This window comes from Kryptolebias marmoratus, linkage group LG15 (genome assembly GCF_001649575.2).
Source record: "Kryptolebias marmoratus isolate JLee-2015 linkage group LG15, ASM164957v2, whole genome shotgun sequence".
In the NCBI taxonomy this organism is placed as follows: domain Eukaryota; kingdom Metazoa; phylum Chordata; class Actinopteri; order Cyprinodontiformes; family Rivulidae; genus Kryptolebias; species Kryptolebias marmoratus.
In genome coordinates this window covers 21,564,425-21,591,527 of record NC_051444.1, presented here as the reverse complement: position 1 = coordinate 21,591,527, position 27,103 = coordinate 21,564,425, and the positions used below count along the sequence as shown (strand labels likewise).

The 27,103-nt window shown below is 40.9% G+C and overlaps 1 protein-coding gene across 1 annotated transcript; it reads right to left on the bottom strand.

The window, feature by feature from the left end:
• Positions 1–24,579, bottom strand: cd81a (CD81 molecule a). Its single transcript, XM_017419598.3, has 8 exons — positions 24,421–24,579; positions 14,517–14,631; positions 5,443–5,540; positions 5,052–5,126; positions 3,944–4,060; positions 3,514–3,597; positions 3,076–3,159; positions 1–2,952 (listed from the first exon to the last, which is right to left on the bottom strand). Exons 1-8 carry the CDS (start codon positions 24,484–24,486, stop codon positions 2,890–2,892), a joined length of 702 nt encoding a protein of 233 aa, XP_017275087.1. The 5' UTR covers positions 24,487–24,579; the 3' UTR covers positions 1–2,889.
• Between the last annotated feature and the right edge of the window lie 2,524 nt (positions 24,580–27,103).

The window sequence follows — 27,103 nt, the reverse complement described above, 5'->3', positions numbered from 1 at the left end:
TTTTTTTTTTTTTTTTTTTTTTTTTTTTTTTTGCTTATTTTTTTTTTTTACATATGTGTTAGAGCGCAGCAGTGGTATGAAGCTTTGTGTGTTAGTGACAGATGGATTTTTAGAGAAATGAAATTCAGACCAAAAAGGATGGAACAGAAACCCTGCTGCGCCTGCTGTGACGTGCACACAAACAAACCCGCTCTGGCTGGGTTTGGACAAGTCAAAGCAACAGCTATGCAACATACTCAGTGGTTCTGAAAAAGGTTACATGATAAAAAACAAAAAATTAAACTGATGGGCCTCTACAGAGAACACTTATGGTGCATGAACGGTGAATGGAGAGGGTTAATAGGCGCTGAAGCCAGAGGGGGGCAGCACAATGACAGAACCGTATCAGATAAGACGGGACTGGACAGCACCAGACAAAGGAACCCAGATTCAGCACAACAAACCGAGGCTCCACCTACTTTTACAACTGGGACCCATTCCAATTTGTTCCCTTGGTTCTGCCCCTGTCGTTCTGCAAGATAAGGGGGTGTCTTTTCTTTTGGGAACCAAAGAATACTGGCGTTGTAGCCATAGAAACAGCTTTTGAAAAAGGGTGAGATGAAAACATTAATCCTTAGAAGAAAAGGACACGTTATCCTTGCAAAACAAAAGGCCAAGTGGCAGAGCCAGGGCGAGGGAACAGGCCGGGCTGCAGGCCGGAGTGACCCGATACACCAGGAATCAGCCGGAGACAGTCAGCTGATGGGTAAACGCTCAAGTTTGCTGGAAAATACACAAAAATGAATGCATAGACGTCATGACATTAAGAGTCATATTACAATTCAGTTCTGCTGAATGATTGCAGTCGTAATCACTAGACACAGACGTGCACTGAGGACGCAACGCAGGAAGAACAAGTCGAACAAACAACCACACACAGACGTGAGGGATTGATTCAACAAGGCAGCTTTAAAAGAACTGATAACAGGATTGTTTTCAGAACAGCTCAACAGTTAGTTCAGTCAGTTCTTCATGTCTTCACCCTTCAGAGTGGATTAAAAGCCTCTACAGATGAAATAGATCAAAAAATAAAATCAAACAATTAAACCCCAACAGTAGGCGTTTGAGTTCAACTGACTCGCTTTTGAAGAAACCTGGAAATATTTTCTGCAATTTTCTTTGGCACTAATCAGGAAGTGGGACTAAACACTGGTCCTATGAATGAACATGAGTTGCTTCGGCGTCGATGAGGTGGAGGAGCCGCTGTGTGGGTATTCAGGCAATAAGCTGGCAGCAGAGGGAAGGAGGTGAGGAGAAGCTTAAGGTAGGTTACAGAAACTCTACCGCCGAACACCAAATCAGTGTTCTGAACTGGTGGCAATGAATGACCACATACTAAGGCCCACTTCACACTGGATGACCCCATGTGACGTGAATAAATTCAGTCAGAATGTGGACGATGTTTGCAGGGTCTTGACGAGGTCTTCAGTGGCGTATTATGAACGCACTGGGCTCCTCATTTCGTTCGGTCGACAATGGGTTGGAGCATGAACAAAACCTCTGCAGCAGAGTCGTGGTTATTTACCATCGTAGTGGCAGTGGATGCATGGCATGTGGCTTCGTCAGAGAGTTTCAATTCTGAAGCCCACGACTGAAACTCATCTATGAATCCCTAATGTAGATGTATTAACCACGGCAGTAGCATCATATTAGCATACTGGCTCCTGGCGCAGTCTAAGAGAGTTGTGTCAGGGAAGGGGTACAGGAGCGCACCCTGAGGATGTGAAAAAATACAGCAGCAGGGAAAAACCTATTTGGCGACTACTGAGGGCGTAGCAATGTCATGACTGTCCTCACACTGACAGAGGTTTTCCAAATTAGCCACAATCCAGCCACGTTCTAATAGGCAGTGAAGGTCATGGAGGAAAACAGGGTCATTCTCCTACGTGAAGGGGGCTCTAATTGTCTCCTCAAAACACCAATGTAACCTACGGCACTTGAACAGACTGCAAAGACAACATACAAGTGCCATCTAGGACAGTCCCTCTGCAGGCAAACAACAGGACAAACGTATTTGGGTTAAGTCATTCAGAGCTGTTATTAGTTGGTCTTCACTTAACTTCACAAAATCCACGACCATCAAACTGATCCCAACGACAAGTGCACAGTCATGGTTGACAAACTCACTTGGAAAAACTAACTGTGATATATGAAAAAAACATCCCTGATCACTGACTTTGCTACCAGCTTCTGAGATCAACTAGATTCATGCAGACATCACGTAGCTACGGATATGGGGCAACAAAATGTGCGTATGTGTGTGTATGCATCTGTTTGCCACTCTGGGTTGCTACTATGTCGGTGAGGCCGAACCCTTTACTTCACTAGTGGCGGTCACGTACACCCATAACTGATTCAGCCTAAAAGCGAGACAAGCGGAGATTAATACAGGGAAAATACTGGATAAAGATTTCATGTGATACAATATCCATGCCCAGGCAGACAAAGCACTGTCAACATTTACTTATATACAGTTTATACATAAAACAGTAAAATAAATCCATAAAACCAAGAATGTAAAAGCATGTTCATAGGCAAGAAGGCAGTATAAACCAACCACTGAAAGAATTACAACACCTCGACTGGTGAGTGTAACCAATGAGTGATATCAAATCTACATATCATGTAAGGATAGGGCTGATAGAATACATATGACAGCATCTGTGACTAACAAAAATTAATTAACAGTGTAATAAAGTTTTCTTGTCTTTTAATTCAGGATGGTTTATATGATCCTAAAAAGCTGACTAAGTCCAGCAAGCACTATATGTGATAAATCCATGTAATATAAGGAAAAAAAAACAATAGAGACGGAGACGGTGAGGTCGTCCTTCCATCCACTCAGTCTCTTCAGTACACAGGGCTGTTGCGGATCCCGCAGCACAGCACCATGCTGAAAATCATCTCAAAGATCTGCAAAGACGAACGCAAACACGGGTTAAGACAGTGTTAATCTTATTTTAAACAAAGCCACATTGCCTTGCTGTAACGTGACTGATAGAAGTTTGTGTGATATGTGCAGCGTCAGGCGCTCACCATAATGACCGCAACCACCAGCGCAACGATTCCAATCAGGTAAATCTTATCTGAGAACAGTTCGTCAATTTTGTTGTGGCAATTCTGTAAAAGAAAACACCAAAACATGAGCTGTTTTCAGTATATCATAGACTCAGTTTAAATTTCGCATTCACTTTGCTTTTTCTTTTTTTTACCACGTGAGAGTTTTCAACCAAGTTGTTTGAATTACTTTCTTGACTACACAGACATATTTTTTTAATGGTGCATAAATTAACAAACGTGTGAAATGCTTGATAACAGAGGGACCTGTGGTGAGTCCATTTTAACATTCATTTGGCAGGAAAACGGAGAAAAAGGCCGCTGCGGGTAACGTGTGCTAACACTGCAACATCACGATGCGACCCGAATCCTCGGGTCATCTGTGACAGGTTTACTGGGGTGGATGACGGCACTTACCACTGATGTCCAGTCGCTGGGGCAGACGTCAGATGTCATTCGAGCAAAAAGTGAAGTCCCTATGCCCTTACCGCAGCAATTGAGCTGAAATGCAGAAACGACAGAGAGATGAACAGATGTCTTTGCGCTGCAGGCTAAACGCATCAGACCACAGACAAACGCTGGTGTGTGTTCAGGGAGGAAGCACAACACTGCCCCCTTCTGCTAGCTACTATCACACCTGTCGCAGTTATGCTTGACAGGGTGGTCAGTGGGTGCCCCTAACTGTGACCGTGATGTTGTTTGACAGTGTTTAGCTCCGCTCGCCTCTGCAGTGACTTTACTCTGTACGCCAGACATTTCACTGAAACATTGTCTTTCTTTTTGTTTAAGAGGTTACTTTTTATATAAAAACAAATGATATCAGCTCTTTCACAGAGCATGCTCGTACCGTCTCGTGGAAGACCTTGAGCACGTGTGCGACGGCCGTCTTTTTGTCCTGGTCCAGGTTCTCTATCATGGCCGTATCGTAGACAGAGTCGTAGAAGGTCTTCATCTCCCCTGAAACCTGAGGAAGAAACACGTTAGAACTGGCTGTCATACAGGATCTGAGGTTCACCTCTGATCTCTGCCGGGTAGGTGAAAATAACTGGTTTTGGGCTTATTCTGCAGAGCGTGAACAAATAACAGTAAAATGCAACAAGGGGTTGTTTGCTGAAAAGAAAAACATCTCCTTAACTAAAGAATATTACAAACGCAACCCAACAAATGCTAAAACTGTCTAATTTGACTAAAGTTGAAAAAAAGGACTTGCTCGTCTTGGATTTGGTTTGTTTAGATGAGTTAGGGCCAGAGGTGGAAACTAACATGTTTTTTTACCCGCATTACTGTAACTGAGTAGTTTTGTGCACTAGTAATTTCTGAAATAGTTCTGTCCACCTGTTTGAATTTAAATGAGACTTAAATGACTAAGTCAGCTTCTGTATGAATGTTAGAGTGATAGTCTAGTTGTTTTTATAAAGAAAAAGAGGCTGTCAGAGGGTAATTTAAGTACCTAATTGGTGTATTAATCATACTGAATAAGACAGAACTCCAAAGTCCTTATCAGAAAAGTCAGGAGGGGCTTCATCATTTTGTGAAAGACTGTTAAAGCAAATGAACTTTAAAAATCTTTTTTTTAACTAGTTTTAGCATGACATAAAATATAACAGAAATCATAAGAGGATAAAAATAGTTCTGTGGTTATTGAGGCTGTTTTTTTTTCCCCTTGCTTATATCCTAAAGAACAATTTCACAATTGCTGTATCCAATCAGGTTGGGCCGTATCCATTTTTTATACTGTCAATATTGTTATTTATCATCAATATTACTGTCTGCCTACAGGGTCTTGTGATGTTGTCTTACTCTAATATGATTTAAAGATACATATTTATTTAGATTTAGGATGTGACAGACAAGTATTTTTGTAATCACTGCCACCACATCACAAAGTAAAGTGACGTAAACAACAAATAGGTAGCTCTATCTGCACTGTTGGAATCGAAGCTGTTTCCACTTACAGTCTCTTTGTTCATGTATCCCCAGATTCCAGCAGCAACTTCACAGGCGAACAGGATGACCAGGCAGACGAAGAACTTAGGAAGAGAGGGGAAAAAAAAGGAGAGATAAACTGTTTATTTAAGGTTCAAGATTTACTTTTGCTCCAAGTGACAGCTTGATTTACGGGGCTTGAAGATGAACTTGTACGTCAAAAGTCTGTTTATGTTGAACCCGCGTCACTGAATCCATCTGTGTGTGCTCTTGAGATGGGATGAATCTAAGACGTGACGGTTTATGATAACAAAGACAGGACTACGCACCGACTCATGCAGGGGGACAAATTCAACCTCCCCCCTTGCAGCTCGACGTCTAAAACTGTTGAGAGACCTTACAAGTGAGACTGCGACTCACCGTTCCCAACAAACACTGGGACTCTTGAATGGCTCCATAACACCCGAGGAAACCGACCACCATCATCACAGCTCCGACTGCAATCAGAATGTGGACGCCTGGACAAGCAAGACAGACAGACGGGACAGATTTCAGACATCTGCAGGGACAGGGCGTAGCTGCGATCTGCAGAGGCAAAAAGCTTTTGTCTTTATGCTGCATAAATGCAGTACAATCTAACAGTCAACAGGTGGCACCATTTGGCTTTTGTGCCAGTAGGAAAAAATGAGTCACACCATTCATTTTCATCCATGTTGTTCCAGCTTTTTTTTTTTTTTCTTCTTCTTCTTCTTCTTCTATATATATAAAGTCCTTCTACATAGTGAAGCACTGGACCTTTTGTAAACATTTAAAACAATCTGTAAGGCTTCTGTTTTGCCCCTCACAGCCTCAGCAGAGATTTCATGTATTTCCTGTAATAAGCTGTGCTGTGTTTATTTGCAATAATGGAAGACTGAGGGGCTTGCAGCATGGAAAGAAAGATTTTACTACTGTCTCATTGGAGCGGAGCTGGTATTCCTTTCCCTGAAAAACTCACTCTTTGGTGTTGTAGTTTTGAACACAGAGGTTGTTTTTAGACAGCAAAAATTGATTTGGAAGAGGCTGGGACTGGCAGATTATTAGCTTGTCAATCTGGTCCTAAGCAAACCCGCTTTCAAAACACAATTTTGCTCCTGCGTTTGATTTTTCATGGCGGCCTATGCAAACGATTCTTTATAAACCTTTTGCACTGTTGTCAATTTCGCATTACACATTTAGTCCACCAAACACATTGGGAAATTTCTGCCAGAAATGCCCCCAGCTCAGTGCTGCTGCTGTTACTTGCGCTTGCAAACAACCACAGAGTTCGATGAAAATAAGGGCGTAATGCAAAACTGACGGCGGTACAAAGGCTGCGTTTGAACCAGCTCTTAGCTCATTAATCCTGTCAGACAAAAACTCTTTTTCTCCAATCTGCTCAAAGAGCTATATATAAAACAGGTAAGATAATAACCGTTCATAACATTTCTCCTTCAAAATGGCCAAACTATCCCTATAAGCTGCTTCTGGCCATTCAGAATCCTTAAGGGAACATCTGCACTGACTGAAATATACAAGAAAAATAATATAAAAAATCAGCTCTCTTCTCTCAACACGTCATGCTTGTTTCCTACGAGGTTCCAGGATGCTGCAGAACTGAGTTTAAGGTTGAAATCTCGGTTGAAATCCTTTCTTCGTCTACTATACCAGATAGGGAACACGGCGAAACAGGAACAGAGAGAGCAAAGTCAGACGAGAGGCACAAAACAATTTCAACAAGATGGTGATCCCCTGATGGTGTTACACAGGCTTGTATGAAAATGTTCAGAACTCTGAAGAGGGAGGAATGTATCCACAATGACTGTTGTATCGCTCTGACACTAAAATTATCAGAGCTCTGGTTTTTCAGTGTTTTACACTAGCAGCATCTTCTTCTCCACCTACAGACTATATATTTCTGGCACATACCAGAGAAACAAAAGCACAGGGTGGTCCAGGTGAGGCTGGAGGAGGTAAAGAAGAAGAAGTGGTCTCTTGTTGCTGCAGCAGTGAAGTGATGCTGCTTCATCCACAAGTTTAGACTCGTGAGGAGGACATCAGCCACGATTAGAAAAAAATTGCTTTGAAACAGGATTTTTCTAAACAAAAAACAACCAAAAATCCTAAAAGCATTCATAATAATATTGTCAAATGTTTCTTACATCATTTTATGAATTAATGTTGCTATATGCTTTCCTGTTCTGTTCCAAATTAAACCTCCACCTTCAAAATAAAAGACATTTTCATTAAAGTATTGAACAAAACAGACATTGTTCAGCTGTAACGGGCAGCTCTCCATGCTGACATTAATTACTGGCTTGCTAATAAAGCTGCCCTAGTCCCTACATTTCCCGCCTCGGTATTAAAGATGGTGAAACGAGACTAAAAATGTGCCTGAAAAGCAGATTACATGTTAAGCCAAGGTCACGATCAAAACAACACAGAGCCATCGCTACTCTGTTATAAAAATCCTCATTTTTACAGTGGGTTGCAAAAGTATTGACTCCCCTGGCATTTTCTGTTTTATTGCCTTACAATGTGGAATTGAAATTGAATTTTGGGGGGGTTTATATCTTTTAATGTACACGACACAATTACCCCTTTGACGATGCAAACTATGTTTGTATGTAAAAATTAAAAACAATATTTAAAAAATGAGTAATTTTAGTGGTTTTTGTGGATTCATTCACTATAATTAAATTCCATTTAATTCCCAGGTTGTAAGGCAACAAAACAGCCACTGCACATTTGCACGCAAGCATAAACAGAGTGTCATCTGGCCAAACTAACACCTTTGACAGCTGAGACACATGTGCTGTGATTCAGGCTTCACTGATGTGCACAACAATTACAGAGTGTGTTCAGTCACACACTCCCCAGCCTCCCAGTGCATCACAAGGACAACAGTAAAAACAGTGACACGAGTTCCTGCATTAGGAGAAAGGGCGGCTTGCTATTTCTGGACAGTAAAAGGAGCGTTGTCCAAAAACAGATAAATTCTCAGCTCCACCATGCTGGCAGCGCTGCTTTCACTGTCTTGTGTTTGCCTCAGGCTTTGAGAGCTGCTCTCCGTGTTGAGCCTCGGCATCGTTTCTCCTGCTTGTCAGCTCTGACATAATTTGATCCCACACCACTAAATGGTGCCGTGCTTTGTACACCCCATCTCTCACATCCTCTTCCCTGACCGAGCCACACAAGCACGGATAATTTAAAAATCAATAGCTCTGCAAGTGCTCCGTCCATTTCTTATATTGCTGCTGCTGCCCAGGGTTACACACTCTTTACGGTTTGGCATCTCCACGACGCTTGGAGCTCTGCCAACCGTCCGTCCTGTCGGTGTAATGCACTCTCCTATTCAAAGTTATGCTCTCAGAAATTCCATTTACTTAAATGCCTTTTCCTGTCTGCGTTAATTTAATCTCCCATGGTTTCTCCTCCATTATGCTGTCTGCGAGCTACCATTCATCAGACATTCTGCATCTTTCTCGTCAGCTGATGGAATCTCAATCCTATACACTTGGTGTGACAAGCCAATGTTAAATTTTAAGTCTGTCTATGACAGTTCATAAGAGATGATATTAAGTACTAATGATAACCAGCATCATAAAGATATACCTTCTAACTTGCCCAATGTGTTGACACTTTTGCACCTGCTTTAAAAGTATGCATCAGCTAAAATGTTTGTTGAACTGTTAATAAGTAAAATACTCTAAAATCAAACTAATCTGAGGTTCCATCATCTCCCAGTCCGATGCTGCACAGGTGCTATGCTGAGCAATGACAAAAGCATGTCCTTCCACCAGATATGACAATCTTTTTTAAATGCTGGCAAGCAACGGCGAACACATCTGAGAATCTTGTGTATTTTCCTTCCCTGTCTAGACCGGGAACTAAAGAACATCAACAGGAAACAAGTAATAAGCTTTTAGAAGAGATGTGGACTTCAATTTGCAAAGCTTGCTGGTTTACACACAAATTCGCACAGCAGAAATATTTTTTACCCATTCTACCTTTTTTCTCTTTAAGACATTTGGCTGCAAGAGAAATTTGGATTATTTTCTAGGCCAAAATGCAGGAATAAACGTGGAATTACTGAGGGAGGCTTTCCACAGTGGATTCACAAGTGTGTTGAACAGTATTATCCTTTTCTTTAACCCTCCCGTGGCCTTCGGGTCACACGGACCTCTCTTCCTCTCCTCAGTTACGAGGGCTTCAGGAGGGTTAAGCTCAACTTTCACTTAAACACACACTTTTAGACATGTCATCTTAAACTGTTGTACACTTCCAGAGACACAGAAAGGCCACTTCAAACTATGCCTCCTAATCAGACAAAGGAATCAACAGTTCATACTTAAATTTATAGCCAGAATTGAAACGATGTAAAACAGAACATTTCTTACTATTTGTTTCAAATCTCTTTACAGCAATTAAACCCACATGTTTCTTTGTATTCATGTTGAAATTAGGAATGCAGGTGGAATTATTCTAAAAAAAAAAAATGAAGCAAAAATAGCCCCATATGGTTAAATATTTTCTCCAGATGTCCTGAGTTGTTTCAGTGAAGTTTTCCGGCTATTGTGTGCAATACAATGCGCTATGTACTTTCCCCTGATGTACTAAATTATTCTTATACCTAAAGAAGGTTCACCTTCAAACTGGGCAGAATGGATCAGAAAAGCTTTTTTTTTTTTAATTAGAGGACATTGAAAGATTTCTAGGCTGAGCACCATTCTATTATGGTGTGTCCAAACGTCTTGTCAATAAAGAGACAGAACTCCATGGCTTAAAAAAGAAAAAACAAACTTACTAAAGAGCCTTAGACTCATCCCAAAGATGGCAAATAATAACCAAAATAACTACACAGAAAAGTATGTAAGGAGCCATGGAAAAATATTTAAAATCCTCCTTTGATTCAAAAGGTGAGTTGATTTTTGAGTGATTATAAGTGAATGACAATGAATAGAAGGAAGACTCGTTAACGGTTTATCGTGTAGATCTAAGGTTTTGTCTGATTTGGACCAACGCTGCCCAACTGTTTCTGTCCATGCGTAGGGGTATTTCACCACCGCAAGTTCCCAGTTTGTAAGGTGGTGCCGTGGACTGCTGCCGACGGGTGCACATCTCGGACACTTCCCAACACATGCTCCAGTGACTCATGTTGGTTTCATGGTGACTCTTCTAAAAGTTCACAGGACACAGGGCGTTTCACCGAACTTGCCCGAGCGTCAGCAGCATTGACTTATTTTAGAGAGTGAATCATTGCAGAAGTGAGTCGGGTACCAAATCCTGAGGCTCCCACTGTCTCCAGACAATCCGAACAAGAGGAAGTAGTAAAAGCATAGTGAAAAAAATGGGAAGTACCTTCACATAAATCCTCTGTTTCTTTCTTTTGGATACATAAGTGAGAGTGAACCTTCATTGTAATTTAAAAAAAAATGAAAGATTTCAGATCAAGTCCTACATACAGTCATAGTTACTCATAAAGGTTGGTAAATCAATAACCTAAAATAGATTTGGTAATCTTTAAGACACTGACTTTTCTTCCTTTTTCCTGCTGAGGAAACTGATGAAATTACAAAGCAAAATTACCAAATAGGAGTTTGGACTTCAGTTTTGAGGAACAAGTCACTATGAAATCTCAGCTTGTATTACACTGCCACATGAGCAAACTTCCAGTGGTTGTTTAACCTCTGTATGGTGTATTTCCACTGTATTATGTTGGATTCGTTCAGAAAGGAAAGACACGAGTTGTGAAAATACGTGTACACGCTTAATTGTGGAGAAACTGGAGTGACATTGCCACTGGCTAATTGTTTATTTGAGTGTGTGAGGGTTTTGAGAGGGGGAAAAGAGAAAAACAGATGTAGGAAAAAGAGATGGTGGGGGGAGGAACAAGAGAGGAAAAAAGAAAAAAAGAGAGAGAGACATAAGGCGACTTTAACACTAACCACAACCAGATGGGGAGGTGAGGGAGAGCCACAGTGCAAAAAAAACTAAAAAAAAAAAACTGAGCCATGTGAAGAAAAGGGAACTCTGGGAGAGGGGGAGGGGACGACCGCACAGAGGGAGGAGCAAAAAAAAGGAGGTGACGGGAAGGCAAGTGAGGAATTTTTTCCTATAATGATGTTTTTTTTTTTTGTTTCTTTTCCCTCACTGTCTCAGGAATGAGGGGGAGGCTTTATGTAATGGGCAAGATGCAAACACAGGGAAACTCACAAAGTAGTTCCTCTCTAAACAACCACAGCTCTGCCGCCTTAGAGGAGGGGAAAAAAAAAAAACAGATCCAAATACCACGTCCATTTATAGACACTCTCACATTCCCTTTTTAAAATCATACAGATTCTGTTGCTAATTTCCATCTTTTCCTTTCTTCATCACCACAGCCCAGATGACTAACAGATGTTGACACAGACAGGAGGAAATGACACAGAAGCTCACTTCGCTTGGGCGTGCGAGCTTCGAACAGTCATATGATGACCGGCGTGTCCCCTGTTAGTCCTGGTCACAAGTAGCTGATGATCTGGGCGAGGCTGGTCCATCCCCGGCTCATTATAAAATATACTCTCCAAGCATGTAGGAAAAGCCATGGGAAATCTGGGAACCACCTCCCTTTGCTCTCAAAACCACATCGGAACTTTCCCTCCACATGATGTTGAAAGCATTCCTTTTAAATATGTCTGACAGCATCTTTGTCAGCTGTATATTCATGTTACTTATCAAACGCTTTACGACATCTCTGTCCTACTAAGCTCACATCTTGCGACTGAGGAAAACCACCGAATTCGATGTCATGTTCACGAAACTAGTTGAATGTTACTTTTTCCTCACGGAAATACTCAAGATAGGTCATGATAATCGGTAGACTTAGTGATCACTAAAGAGTTGTTGCGAGCCAGTCAAGTTGAGCTGTGCCTAGAAAACAGTCTCTTCACCAATTCAAAGCCACAACCAGCCTGGAGACCAGGCAGAATCACAATAAGCAGCGTGTGTGACTCAGCAGAAGCACATTCATCCAGCTAGATTAAGATTTTCCAGTTGTTCAGCTTTCATGAGCTTTCCTTTCTTGGCTTACAAGAGAGGAACCAATGGTTCTATGATATTACCACCCCTCTACCTCTAAGAATGAGATGTTACGTCCGGGGCACTTTTCATCTTTTTACGCTTTAAAAAGAGTCATTATGTAGAGTTATTTTAGCCTTCCTCTTATCTCAAATCAGTCAGCCCTTTGCTTCTTCTATCTCCCTCAACAATAAGTCACTTCGCGCTGTGAACATTTGTGTTTCGGCATAAAAGGTAAACGGTGGAGACTCTGGAGGATAAATCCCCGAAGAAAATCGGGAATAGCAATCCTGTGTGGCGATACCAATCATTCTTTACAAAAAGCTACTCAGATCACATTTGCTAACAAGTCATGCAGCGGATGTGAACATTAATGTAAGCACAATGAAAACTGTGCAAATGTTCATAATAAAATGCTGCAGGTTTGTTTTTGTTTTTGTTTTGTTTCCACTCTATCGAATACCCTCCCATCTTCTCACCTCGTCATCTTTGCATAACACAGTAGTTTATGTTGTCACTGCTTTTTTTTCAACCCACATATCCGTATTGTAATGCATCATTGCGTGCGCAGAGGATGCTAATTGTATCCTGTCACTGATTAGCCATGACTCACAGTTCAGTCTAATTGGTCTAATCTTCAAACAACTATAATAATTGTTTAAAGTTGTTAAGTGAGTGGATATTAAAGTGAAAACAATGTACCTTTTTCTGGGGAGATAAGATAAGAGGATATCTGTATTAGTCACACTAAACAGAGGAACTTTGGGTTAAAGAGACTTAAAAACCTCCTGCTGGAGTCAGTAAGTTAGTGGTGGTAAATGTTCAGGACCCACCATACAGACATAGCATCATGAGCGTTGTTTTGTTGGGAAAATAGTGACTACGTGAAAGCAGTTCTGAGCGAACGTAACGAGTTGTGACAACACGTAATAAAAAGGTTGAACAAACTAGAAAATCTGCCCCTGAATGGTGCCGCTTTGATTGGCTTCCATCCACTGTGACAATTTCTCTTTGATTCTCCAAACGGAGATTGTGCTGACCGCTGCTTACTGCTGGTAAAACGATGACTGCTCGTAAGTGTTCCACACAGTCCCAATGAAAGATAAACAACAAAAACAATCCAACACGCACTTTATCTCACATTAAACTGAATTTAAAGTGTTTCAAACACACACAGAGCAAACTGCTTCAATAAAAATGGGACTATTTATAAGAAGACCAATTACTCATGGCAAAACATGAATGTTTAATCCCTGTGGTTTTCTTACACACTGTTTATCTTTATGCTTATCTGAAATGTTAAACAGCTAATGCAAGCTGTGGTCTCATCAGAAATTCTTTGATGAGGCAGCCTTGTTCATAAGCACAGAGGATTATTTATTTATTTCTTTTAAAAAAAAGCTTTTACTTCTAAGTAGGAGCGATCACACAAGGCAGGTAAATCTGACCTGATTGATGGGATTCTCAGTTAACCACTCTAAGTGCAAATAAATGTGTAGCCACATAGTTTGACGTTACAATGATGAAGGTCACAGAACGGATGCCCACCAGTAAAACATGTAACTTCCTGTTCTATGACATCAGAATATTGCCATGTAGATGACTTTAGAACTGGATTGTGGTTAAACTTGTGGCTTTCGGTGTAGGTAAGATGATTTTATATGTGAGTTATAGGAGTTTTGTGTTTTACTGCAAGAAGTCAAATTTTGAGGTCAAGCCTCGCCCACACCCCGAGAAGAAAACTCAAGCGTCTGATAACTTTTGGTGCCTCAAAACCATGCAGGCCAACTCTGCCGTTGGTATTTAAAAATCTTTAGGAGGCGTTATATAAAACACAACATGTGTAATATGCCAAAATGGTGTCTTTGCTCCAAGATGGATGACTTCCTGTTGCGTTTAAACTATACCTCCAAAAGACTTCTTTGTAAAACATTAGCTGTAGAACATGTTCACCAATTTTCATATCTGCACAGCACATGAAGATGTTTCATGGGGTGATATTCAAGACTGTGCTATTGAGTTAATGTATCATGCCCATTTTTTATTTCCTTGAAACACAACATTTCCATCACGCTTGAAATTTGGGCAAAAATTACTATCTTATCTTGCATATCTAGGCCTCCAAAAAGACAATTTAGTTCACACAAAATGGAAGAAAAAAGAAACACGATAATAGGTCCTTCTCCCTGTCTTTGGTACTTGGCCCTAATTGTGTTCTCTGAGGGGATACAGGTCAGTGAATAAAATACAAACAACAAAAGCTTCATTTTCCAGAGCCTAATGAGTGGCGCAAGAAATGCTGCAGACCTCTCTCTGACTGAACTCTTTGTGCATATCAGCAAGACACTTTGGACTAGACAAAATACAGCGTAATGAATGTTAGAGAGGCAGAATGGAGACAGAGGTGTGATACGTACAGATGAAGAAGGAGCTGGGGGGCTGACTCTCCTCCAGTTTAACTTCCAGCAGGCTGCTGATTTGCTTGTCATGTCTCAACCAAAGGGCCACACCCAAGATTAAGCCTCCTGCAAGCTGCAACATAAAACACATTTAAATTCAGTCTGTGTACCACAGCACAGAAAAATCACTGTCTGATATGTACAGTTCGCTCACTAAATGGTAAATGGTCCACATATTTAGAACCATTTTAACCTCTCCGGGTTCTGTAACGTGTTTTACAATGTTCCTCATTCAGCCATTCACTCACACTCATACAATGGTTTCTGTTAGATGTTTTACACTTTACATACAGAACTTTTTATGTTCTCAATCACACACCAAGGAGCATATCCAGAACAGTGGGGGACACTTCCACACTGTGAAGGGGGCTGGGGATCAAACCCCCAGTCCTCTGATTGGAAGGTGACCTCCATACTACTGGGCCTTTTACTACCGTTAAGAAAACGACTGAATGAGGAAAACAAGCCACAGCGAGCAAAGTCGTGCGAACAATTTGGCAATAGTTGTACGCCGGATGCCCTTCCTGCCACAACCTGAGAACAAATCTGCAACCTCAGGATTACAAGACTGCGGCACTGACCACCAAACCACCGCGGCCCTCAATGTCAGTGCAAGAAAATGTTATTTATACAGCATTAGATACTAATTGTGCCTCAAAGGGCTTCACAGTTTGCTCAGAATATCATGCATTTCAGATGAAAAACCAACATAAAAAATAAATGAAAAAGGAAAGACCAACTTAACAGTCATAGCAAGTTAACAGAAAGAAAACTGAGTTAATAATATTGTACTACTTAACATTAGTAGAACAAAAGCACAAACAAAGCTTTCCTTCAACTGCTCTCAGTCATTCTGCTTTTAGTTTTTGTAGCAGTCATGCTTGAGAAGCTCGGCTCACATAAATATGTCCTGGAAAATGGGAGCAATGTCATAATAGCTCTGTTTGCCAAAACAGGGAACTCTGACAGTAGTCACCAAAAATCTGTCCAAAAGTAAATCAGAAAAGAATAGCTTTAAACCTCAACCTTGTGAAAGTAAATCCAAATGAAGGATAACTTTTGCTGTATTGTCTCAAGCTCACTGTTTTGTTTTGTTTTTTTACCACTACTGATGTGAAGCTTTTCATCTGGGTTAGAATTCTGTCAATAGACCCATTTGTCTTTTTCAACATTTAGCTATGGTTGTTGTGCGCCCTGATATTTCAACTTGTTGCATGCAAAACTCGTTCTATTGTCTTTCAATGAACAGAAGGTCGTGATTGCGCCACCTACTGCCACTGGCTGGCAGGAAAGGCCAATTAGTTACTCTACCACTACACTGCAGGCGCAAATCTTCAACAATTTCTGTAACAAAAAAATTAAAAGTATTTTAGGACCAATTAAGCAAAAACGAGTAATTTTCCACGGCACAACTGGTGTTTTCTCACGGTACTTTAGAGTGGCCAAAGTGGACAGCCTTACGCAATGCAGCAGGACTGCAGAAAGACTCAAAGGACTCAAGGGATTTTATTTTCTTGTGTGTGTGTTGTGTTTTTCTTCTTCCTGTTTGTTTTTGTTGTCTCTCCTGATAAATATCTTGGTGTTTATTCCCATTAGGTCCTGCCTTTCCTAAAGTCTTTGAGAACAACAGGTGTGGTGTGTTGGTCCAAGCTATACTTGTGTTTAGATATTCAAACTTGGCATTTGGAAGCAAACTCGATGGCTAATGCATTTTAAGTACATATCAATAGCTTTTAAATTTTGGTAACACCCTGCTTTGAAGCGTCCCCAACTAAAAAAAAAAGGGGGGCACCAGTTTTCCATCAAATTTATATTTCTGCTGTCTTGACCGGATTTCATACTTTCCTCATAAACATATAAATTACAGAATTACAGTACCTGTGGATTAATATCTGATTATTTGTCTCTTTGGACAAGTCTAATCCAAGATACTGTGTGTATTTTCTTGGCAGCATGCAACACATTCATAGCTTTATAAATATAAACTTCATCATATATAAATGTTAGGGCAAGCAGTTGAGAAATTGAAGAAATAAAGAAATGTTTATTTAAACAATGGCCATAGATTACGTTTTTGGCTTGTTGAGTCACAACAATTTTATGTTTTATCTTCTGGGCACTTTGCTACTAGAAACCTATGAGAAAGATTTAAATTGTTTATGTTTAATAAAAAGATACACAGTGAGAATAGACTCAATTACAGCCATTAATTATGTGACACAACTGATCTCTTATAAATTTGCCAGTTTACTGAGCCCAGACTATTTTTAAGATTCTGAAAATGATTGCAGATTTTATTTTACCTTCATTATTTCGAGTAACCAGAAGCTAATAGCCTGTTTTTCTTCTTCTAAAGTGCCGTTCCTGTTTGACTGTTTTATTTTTATTTTGAAAAAGCACAGAGCGAAATAGAGAAAAAAAAATGCCACAAAATGTCACATTTATTCCTATTGACAGAACAAATTATTAAAAAAAAAAACTAATTAAAACATATATGAAAATTTTGAGGTTTAATTATTATTTTTTTTCTCCCAATTGTTTTGTTTTTGTTTCTGTTGACAAAGAGAGAGACTGGGAATTTATCTCCCTCCAAAGGGGGCATGGCCTGAAAAGATGGAGAACCACGACTCTATCCAAGGATGAGTATAATATGAATATTTTTTACCAGTGGACTGTCATCTACAAGTTGCCGTACAGTGAATATCTGCTGAACTAAGAGTTTAAATGAATAAGAGGAGAGAAGGAGAGTTCTTTTTTTTTTTTTGGTCAGGAGCTACCATTACGTGATAAAACTGCGGGAAAGAATCTGCCTTTTTTTTTTCAGACAAGCCAACTGCTGTTTCTGAGAATAGAGTTTAACCAAAACAGAAATCCCCTCCCCATCCTCCGTCTCTGTTACTGAGGGCCATTCCACAGCTCCAGCAAGCTGCTGCCTGGCAACCACATAAACACATTACTGCACAACACACACACACAGAGCCACCACAGAATTTCTAAGGGCCAGGCCATGATCTATGTCTTAAGATGTTCTGTCTGAGCCTCTTTCAGAACCGAGGCATTCCGTCTCTGAGCACAGGCGGTCTTAGAGGGAAATCCAGCAGAGGTCTGATCATGTTGTTCAACTGCTTCTGTCAGGAGGGAAAGAAAGGAGCTACGATTTCAGACCACTAATCGCAGCGACCATTCCTCTCCCCGCGCGGTTTTGTTGTGAACGTGAGCAGAGTGTGTGCGCTTGGCGAAAGTGGTCGTATTAATGATTAGCAGACGGCGCAGTTATACCTTTGCAACGTGACAAAAGGCAGCGCAGTGCCGCTAGATCGCTTCCTATGCAGACTCAGGAAGAGGTGAGCCTCCAGGTTAGCTCCACAGGACAGACTGTGACTCACAGGCTCTCCAGGCCAGAGGAGAGTAATGACATAGTTATTTACAAATTCGCAAGCCTGTAAACAATAATTATGGCATCGAAGATGTTTTGGAAAGGATTGAGCTAGTCGTGTTTTGCAGCTAGTTTAAAGGAGACACTGGAGTCAGAATGGGATTCATGCAAGAGAAGCAGAAGTCTCAACAAGAGCTCAAAGATTTGGACAAAGACTTGGATATTGAATCGCAACTATTTCATCCTAGAATACTTATATCCGTAGTTTTAATCTCTGAAAGCGTCACATATAAATGTTTTGTTTTCGTCTTTAATTTGAGGTTTTCAGCATACCTAATTTAACCATGTTATGTAGACTCTGTTGCGTTTTTATAAGCATTTTTTTTTTACTATTTACTGCTTTAAATAAAAAGTACTTATCCAATAAATCCAATACTTTAAAGAACAGATTAATAAGAGGGGTATGCTGAGAGCCTGAGATTTGGAGTCAGTTGGCTTTGCTTTTGGTCCAGCAGTAGAAACATGCATGAATCCCTTTTTATAAAGGTCCATCAAGAACAAGAACAATCACCATAAAAGCAATTTTATTTAAGAGTCAACTCTTCTACCGAGGCCTGCACGGTGCCACAGACAGCAAGGAGGTCCTGGGTTCGACTGCCAGCTGGGGCCACTCTGAGCGGCTCTTAGGTGCACTTTTGCTTTCCTTCCCACATTTGCAAAACATCCACGTCGGGTTATTTTGGCGACTCTACGTTCAAGAAAGAGCACATCATCGCAGACAACAGCAAAGGTTTGAGGTGCTTTTACTGCGGCAGCATTAATGCAGTTTTAATAGAGCGGGTGCTGAAAGGGCATTCAATTTACTTGGCCAATCAGCATGCATTTATGTATGAACCAATCGCATGAGAGTCTCTTCAGAGCTAAGAAAGTGCCTACTCCGGAGTAGGCGCTAAAGTAGACCTGATATACAAAGTTATAAAGACTACAACTGGATTGGCAGATGCCAAAACAAAGAAAGGCCAACTGGCTACTATGACTTTGAACTGGTCCTACAATGAAATTATTGTGATTTTGAAGTGACATTTCTTTTTATTTTATAAAGAAACACCTGAATTCCTTTAATGGTTCAGTACTGGATAGACTAGCATTTGCTTCAGTGTTTCACCACCTTGTATTAACTGACTGGATAAGGGTTGGATTGAACCAAACTGTACGAAGATTGGAAGAACTTGTGAGGACTTGGGCTGAATGTAATTAGATATTTAAATTGGACTTTTTTCTTCTGCACAGCGCCCCGAGATGACTTCTGCTGTAAATTGTTATTAGTTGGCAGCTGGTTCTATCTGTGAGTTGGAAGCCGTTCTGCCCATGTTGGAAAGGCAGTGAGTTGTTATACTGAGAGCCATCTAGTGGCGAAAGTTGGTAGGTGCATTATTTACTTTAGAAACTGATCAGCACTTTAGTCCGACACGGAGCCGGCCACTTTAATCAGCTGATGCAGTTTAAGTTGTGTGCGTAGCTGACAAGACGTAAGTTTAACCTCATAATAGCTGCGTAGGTAATTGTCCTGTGTTTTGCCATTGTATTTAGGCCATGTTTAGCTTGTGTTTTATATAAATGGCCGTTTGTTTTCTAATGTTTGAGGTTGTTTACTAGACGGAGCTACATGCTAATGCTAACCTCATCCGGTACCGTTTTGCTTTAATTATGTTAATTAGCGGAGTTATAAGTGCTCGAGTTAGTCGTACTGTGCAGGTATAAATGTTGGAGATAGTTTTATAGTTTCTGAAGTAGTTTTATTAATACAGACCGCCTGCATTTCTGATTATGTTTATTTCTTTCTTTTATAGACCACACACACACACACACACACACACACACACTTACATACATGAAGAAAATAAGATAATTAGACCTCTGTACGTTAAGGCTGTTATATGTCACCAGTAAAGAATTAAAGAGCCTGGAAGAACCAAACATCCTGTCTGTGCTCCTTACCGGCACCCCTCGGAGGATATCAGCATCATAATCCAAAGTCAATGCTATCGAACAGCCCATGTCCAGCCTAGAAAGTTCTCATAGCACCCCTAATCTACAACATCTGATTCCAGTTTTAGGGATTTCAACGGGTGACAAGCCTAGGTATGTACTCGCAGTGTTCATGTGCTACTTGTTGAAATATGTGGAAAAAAGTAAAACAAAAGAAAACAATAAGTTTCCACGGAATGTTCAATCCCCCATATCTGTAAAAGTTGGGACGTTTATAACAATATACATCCATTCCTACATCTCACACCTGCAACACATTAAAAGAGAAGGTCTAGTAAAGTTTTACCACTTTGGAAAGTTTCCATTTCTTCTCAGAGGCGAGTAAAAGATGCTCTAGCATCTTGTTCTCCTGAAGGAAGCTCTTGTCACTTTAAAATCTCTGCCGTATTTCACTGAAGTCAAAGCTTCTGAACTTTTTGCATTCTTCGCAATTTAACACCATTTTGGGATATGGGTTCAAAGATATTTTCCCTTTTTCTGCACTGCCTTCAGTGGCTGAAGCAGCTATCTGTTGCTCAGCTCAGTGGCTACGCGATGCCGAATAATCAAGCGGCTTCGCTGTAAAACTAAACAAACACATGTCAGGCAAGCAAGCGCGTTGTGAAAGGGAAACGAAAGTTACAACACGTCACTTGTGTTCTCACCCATAATAAATCAAGACATGGAACAAAGAGGATTAAGAAACAGGGCAAATGTAGATTTAAAAACCTAAACTTGTCTCAAATGTGTCATTCTTGGTGAGAGCGGCTCAAGTTTCCCCACCGACCTCCCTGCAAGAGTCTATTTCTGCCCACTGCAGAAGTGGGAGCTAGAATGTCGAGCATGCTGGGGGTGGGGGTTGGGGTTCTGTTTGCTGTTCCCGTAAGTCTCCTAAAACGTCGCGCAGATCCCTCATCACACAGCTACCCACGGACCACCACGCCCTGCCCTACATAGTGAACTCGGACCTCTTTTCATTGTTCTTGTTTTTGTTTAGCCATCATTAGAACAGATTAGTAGGCATTTCGGTGCGGATGACAGCCTATAAATGTTGTTTTCTCCCTGAACACGTATGCAGCGTGTCCTGAGATGAATGCAAAAGTGAAACACAACATTCTCAAAATGTCTTTTCTCTAACTTCAGGGGTCTTGTTTTGACCAAGAGGCCAGATGTCCCCAACGTTTACCAGAAACTGAGCAGACTAGCAAAAAAAAAACAAAAAAAAAAGCTATAGATCTAGCTGATGTTTGCCTTCGGGCGGCAGCTGTAAGCACTGAGACACGGCAGTAACTCCATGAGGTTGAGCTCAGGGCTGTGTGTGTGGGGAACAGGCCATCTGTTACAAAGCTCTGAGTTCTTCCTGTGGCTGTGGAGACTTCTTTGTGACTTCGGCTGAATGTTTGGAGCGGCTGTCACGCTGCCTCAGTGAATCTGAGGGTTAGGGGTCAGACACATCCCTCATGGAAATATGCAGTGGGTGAGACCCTAAAACATTCAAAGTACAGAAAATCTCTGTGCAGTACTGCAGATCTACATTATAAACACTGTAAATACTATGTGTTGTGGAGCTTTTTAAAAAAAAAATTTAAGCAGACTTTAAAAGAGCACTACAAACATAAAAAAAATGGAGTCAAAGAAGCCAAGACTCATTTATAACAGACGTCATCATGGCAGATACCAGCAGCAGTTAAATAGCTTCTACTTCAACAATGCAAATCCTGGTTTAATGCCACAAGTGCTGGAAGAGAGTCCAGCTTGCCTGACCAATCAATATACATTTATTCCCTTACATTTATCTGAGGACCAATAACATCTCCAACCATCACTTGAGAGAGCCAAGAAAGCGCCTGCCCTGAAGCAGCGGATAAATAAGAGCAGATATACGACGTTATTAGGACTATGAATGGCTGCAGCAAAGACAGCCCAGCAAAAACAACCAAAACAACCTTGAATGGTTATAAAGACTGTGAAGTGGTGCCTCGAGGTCACATTGACAAAATAATAATAAGAATTTTAAGGTACTCAAAGTTAACATGAGTGCTTCAGGAACCATAAATGATTGAACTGAATAGGTGAAGATTGTCAAATTTACAAAACTTGAGCAAGAATTTCAGTTCAGAGCAGTTCTTCTTCAAGATATTCCTAGTAGTTTTAGTTCTAGTTCTGTCCTTTTTTTCGGAACGTTACACATCAGCATGATTGGTCCTTCCGTGTAGTCTGGTTCCCATGATTCTTCTGAAAAAGCAAATCATTTGTCAAATGTTCAAACCACCGGCTCACCCAGCTCTAGTTTGAGATGATAAATGAGTAATATCTGAACTATTCAATCAGCGAAAAGCCCTGAATGAGAGGGCCGAGCAAAGACTGCTGTTGTACACTTACTGTCACAGAAAAAAGGTTATTCGAGTTCACCTTATCTCGTAGCGATAATCTTAATATCCACAGTCTAACGGAACCTCGTCGAAGAGATAAATGAGATGGGATTATTGCGTACGCGGTTGTTTTCAAACGCTTCAAATGTTTATTGGAAATGTCTATCAAGGTGACAACATTCACCGGTTCAGGTTCCCAAACAGTCACCAATTGGCACTTTTTTTTCAAGTTCAATGAACAAAATCTCCCTTCCGCAAACAAAACTTTGCCGCCTGTATTAAAAAAAAAAGAGTTAATAATTCACCCGCACCTGTTTTGACCATAAACACGAGCATCCCAGCGGTTAACTACCCTATTAAAGCAATCACGTGTCTTGATTGTCTCTCCCGTGTTTACGCTGATCCTTTGAAGCTCAACCTTCACAACTTCTCCTCGGCTGCAGAACTGTGATCCACCGACTTTACAAGACTGTTTTTTTTTCTTGTTTTTGTTTTATTACAATTCATGCCTGCCCAAAGCTGCTCGGGTCCCATTCTAATAAATGTTAATACTATTACAAATGAATACAACAGGATACCGTAGGTCCTCTGCAAAACCTCAGTGTGCAAACCAGGGATGTAAACATGAACCAATTTGTACCGATTCGCTGATGTGCACGTGCGCTCGAAGCTGCATTTGGTAGAGCAGCCATCGACTGATGCCGTTCTGGGACTAAACTCCTGACGCGTGGGTCTGTTACGTCCAATCAAATTAGATTTGTTTAATGATTAAATGAAGAGGGCGTAAAAGAAGGTTTGTTTCCACTGGCATCCACAATTTAAAACAAACAAACAAAAAAATTTGGCAGAATAGTGATAAAAAAAGGCGTAGATATGTTGGCGTATGAAGAACAACTCCGCCGTTTTCACTTCGTCAGCTCTTCTTCTGACCGCACTTTCTGCAGCGTAGCGTTAATGCGTTCTATTACTGACGCCTGCTGTCCAGGAGGAGAACTGCGGCAGTGCCGGAGTAAACAGCAACAAACACAGAAAGTGTGCTTCAACCAGACAGTGTGGATCAACTAATGATCAAAAAAAAAAAAAGGTTAACTTGTGTTTAATTATTTAAAATGTGAATATATATATATATATATATATATATATATATATATATATATATATATATATAGAGAGAGAGAGAGAGAGAGAGAGAGAGTAACTCAGTGGTATTATTATTATTATTTATTATATATATATATATATATATATATATATATATATATATATATATATATATATATATATATATATATGTTTCTGCTCACTGCTGAATCAACAGTAGCCTATTAAACACACTTGCAGTTTTAATGAATCTACATCAGGGTATTTGTTTCTTTTTTTTTTTTTTACAGTGGAAATGTATGGAGCAACTCCAAATGTTTCCATGATTCATCCAGGGAAAGCTTTGACTCACCAAATTGAAACCACCAAAAAGAACGCCCCCCCCCCCACACACACACACACACACACACAAGTTGGGTGGAGGATGTAACCCAAACAAAGCCCTTCTCGCCACAGAACCTAATAACTTCCAGCATTGAACCTGCAGCTTTTCTACATTTTTTTATTTTTATTTTTTTTTGACCGAGAACAACCGAAGCGTGCGTCTCCTCCTGCGAACAAAAACAACAGCAAGGAGTGGGCTACAGTCGTAGAGGAGTGGGCTACAGACGGTGTTTTCTGTCTCCACCCCAGCACGCTGCGCTTTAGACGACTGGAGACAAAAATCATGTTGTCCTAAACTCTTCATCTGAAATAATAAATAATAATAATAATAATACCGACGGGAAAACGGAGTTACTCTAATGGAGCTCATGTGGCGGTGATGCCTTCACGAATAAAACGAAATGAATCAATAAACACAAACAGGCCTACATGCGGAGACAGCTCGCTTCTCTGGCCCCGTTTATTCATAACGGAGCCCATAAATAATCCTCCTGAGAGACAGAGACAGAGACAGAGAGGACAGGCGGCACTGCGGGGGCGGCGGTAACATAAACAATAAACACAAAACAACAACAAACGCGTCCGAAACGAGGCTGCTCACCCAGAATAAGAAGTTAAAGACGAACAGCAGGTATTTGATGCATTTGGTGCAACCTTCGACTCCCATGGCGGTCGGATAAATGGCGGAGTTAGTCTGGAGGGGCGCCGGACAAATAACTGACTGCAGCGAGACTGGAAAGCGCTGCTTTGGCTCTTAGAAGGAGGCAACACCCAGCTCCTCCTCCCCACACCTCCCCTCCCCTCCCCTCCCCTCCCCTCCTCCACGGCCTGGCGTCCTCCGTTGTGGCAGGCCGTTGTGGCATATAATCAGCCATCCTCGAGCGTTCTGTGGAAAAGCTGAGAGGAGTCAACGTCTTACCTGTTGTAGATGGCTCTGGAGCTCAGGTCTGGAGCTCATGGCTGGTCCCGCAGACCCTGAAGGCTCCGCCATGCTCCGTGAGAAGTCGCGGGTCACATGGTTGTGAGACGTTCTTTTTTCGCACACGCCTTTGTATCGTCCAGAATGGCGCTTGGCTCAGAACCTGCGACTCTCCTCCTACAGCGTTCAAATGGGTTTGTTCCCCGCCGTCTTCTTAACACGGTTTTGCCGGAACAGTTGTAAATAAGGCAGGATTTTCTGACAGTCTCAGCCGGCTGCTCGGTGGAGCAGTAGAAGCAAAACGATTCCACTGAAGCTCAATTAAAACTCAACATCTGACATAAACCCCATATTAGGAAAAGAAGCGGCGGACGAGGCTGCTACGAGGACAAAAAGACCCAGTTTTTGTCACACAATCACATGAATGAAGCTGACTTCTCATGGGGTATAAGCACAGCCCAAATCTCCTCCAGTCTTCAGAATTTTATAACAGCTCCTGCAGATGTTTTAAACCTTGACTTAGTCGTTGACTTTGCATTACCCAGTGACTGGCTTTGACTTCTAGGGTTATAACTTTGACATTAAATATAATATTGGACTCCAGGAAGTTGAGGGGAGATCATCCTTTCGATCATAGGGTCCAGGGTTCGATCCCCGGCCCCTGCAGCGTGCAGAAGTGTCCCTGTGCAACACACTGAACCTCCTACTGACCCCGACATGCTTATCAGTGTTTGAGTGAGTTATAAAACTGCTTTATAGTGTCTATTACTATCTAACAGAAGAAGCACTATGTGTGTGTGAGCGAGAGAGAGAAACTTTATAAAACATTTTGGAGAACCTGGAGAGGTTTTATGAAGCACTATATTTTGGGTTCAAAAACTCGCCTGCAGCCCTACACAGTGAGGCGGGTAAAAGGAAATGGGTGGGTGGATGAATGGGTGGCGGCAGCAGCGAGCTGTGACACTTTCAGTGAAACCCGGGGCAATTCCAGCGCTCGTCTCTAAACAGCTCTGACAACGTGACAGGGCAGTGCAAAACTGAAGTAAAAGTCTAAATAATAACATCGCTATGAAGCGTTGAAGGTTGGAGATGTTTTAAGACAGCGAAATCCGCTTTGGAGGTGGGTCCGCTCGGACTTTGACGAGCTAATTGTCCTAAAATTGTCTGAGTTGACGCACTTTCAAAGCAAGTTCTGCCATTTAAAAAAAAAAAAAAAAGTAAAATTTCATCATGGTTAATGGAAAATCTATCATTTAAACCTTTACATTGCTGTCAGTTTAGCATAGCACAGTTTTTTTTTAGGGGGGTCAAAAATAATATAAAACTCCTGCTGGAAATAGCTTTAGCTCAAACTGCTTTGACAATGTGGAACTTGACAGCTGAGGCTGTTCTAAGAGCCATCGGCAGCAGGTAAGACACTCATAACCTTTACATAGAATACCACTTCAGTATGACTAAAAAGTAGAACAGAATAATCTTTATTGTCATTATATAGCTTTTATACAACAAGACTGGGCATTACCCTTTGTTCTTTAATAAGATCATTACTCCAAGTTAGAATAATATTATTTATTTATTTATTGTCTGAACTGTTGATTGTAGAAAACACAAATGGCATTCTGGACATTTTTATAATATAGAATTGCAATATCTGCGTCAAAGAGCCTGTCTAACTATTATATGATATATTGGCTTGCCATACTTGCAGAATCATGTTAATGTGACGGGTTTGACTGACGAAGAGAGGCCCAATCACAGAGGAGGACATCATGTAGTTTAAAATAACTCTTTTATTAAAGTAATAAAAAAAGAAGCTTGTTTGTAGGATTGGTTTCAGGTTGCTATCAAAGCAAACGGTAACATTTTTCATTGTGTACAAAAAGAAACACAAAGAGTCAGGAACAACCTCACCAAAGATCCAGTAAGTTCTTAGGAGGCCCCCCAAAATATGGGATCATTTGGGAAATTAATCAGGCGGAAAAAACAATAGCTCGTTCAAGTTTGTGACGTGTCACTAAAAGCGCATCCAGCTACCGATGAGTTTATTTCTCACTGAAAACTTAATGAGGTTAACTTAATCCCGTATGTCGGCTGTTCCTCGTCTGTTACAAAAATAGAAAAAAATACAGTCTTTAACTTCCGGTCAACACCACGCGCTTAATTTGAGCAAATAGATATATCTGATTACTTTAACAGAGAAATGTGAAAACAAACAACAACTAGAGAAGTTGCATTTCCTGCGAAAATGCAGTGTGAATGCTTTTTTTGCTGAATGATTTTGCTGAAAGCGGCTGAAGATATGCTGAACAGCTGAAGTTTAATGAAGATGCAAAAAGTGGAACAGAAGCTGATTTGTAGAAGATTT

What these genes read in the sequence shown, in the direction of transcription:
- cd81a (XM_017419598.3), bottom strand. Translation starts at nt 24,486, where the DNA reads ATGGGAGTCGAAGGTTGCACCAAATGCATCAAATACCTGCTGTTCGTC. An exon ending in CCCAGTGTTTGTTGGGAACG is followed by an intron (nt 5,127 to 5,442) that starts GTGAGTCGCAGT and finishes TCTCTTCCTAAG; the next exon opens with TTCTTCGTCTGCCTGGTCAT. An exon ending in TCAAGGTCTTCCACGAGACG is followed by an intron (nt 3,598 to 3,943) that starts GTACGAGCATGC and finishes TCTGCATTTCAG; the next exon opens with CTCAATTGCTGCGGTAAGGG.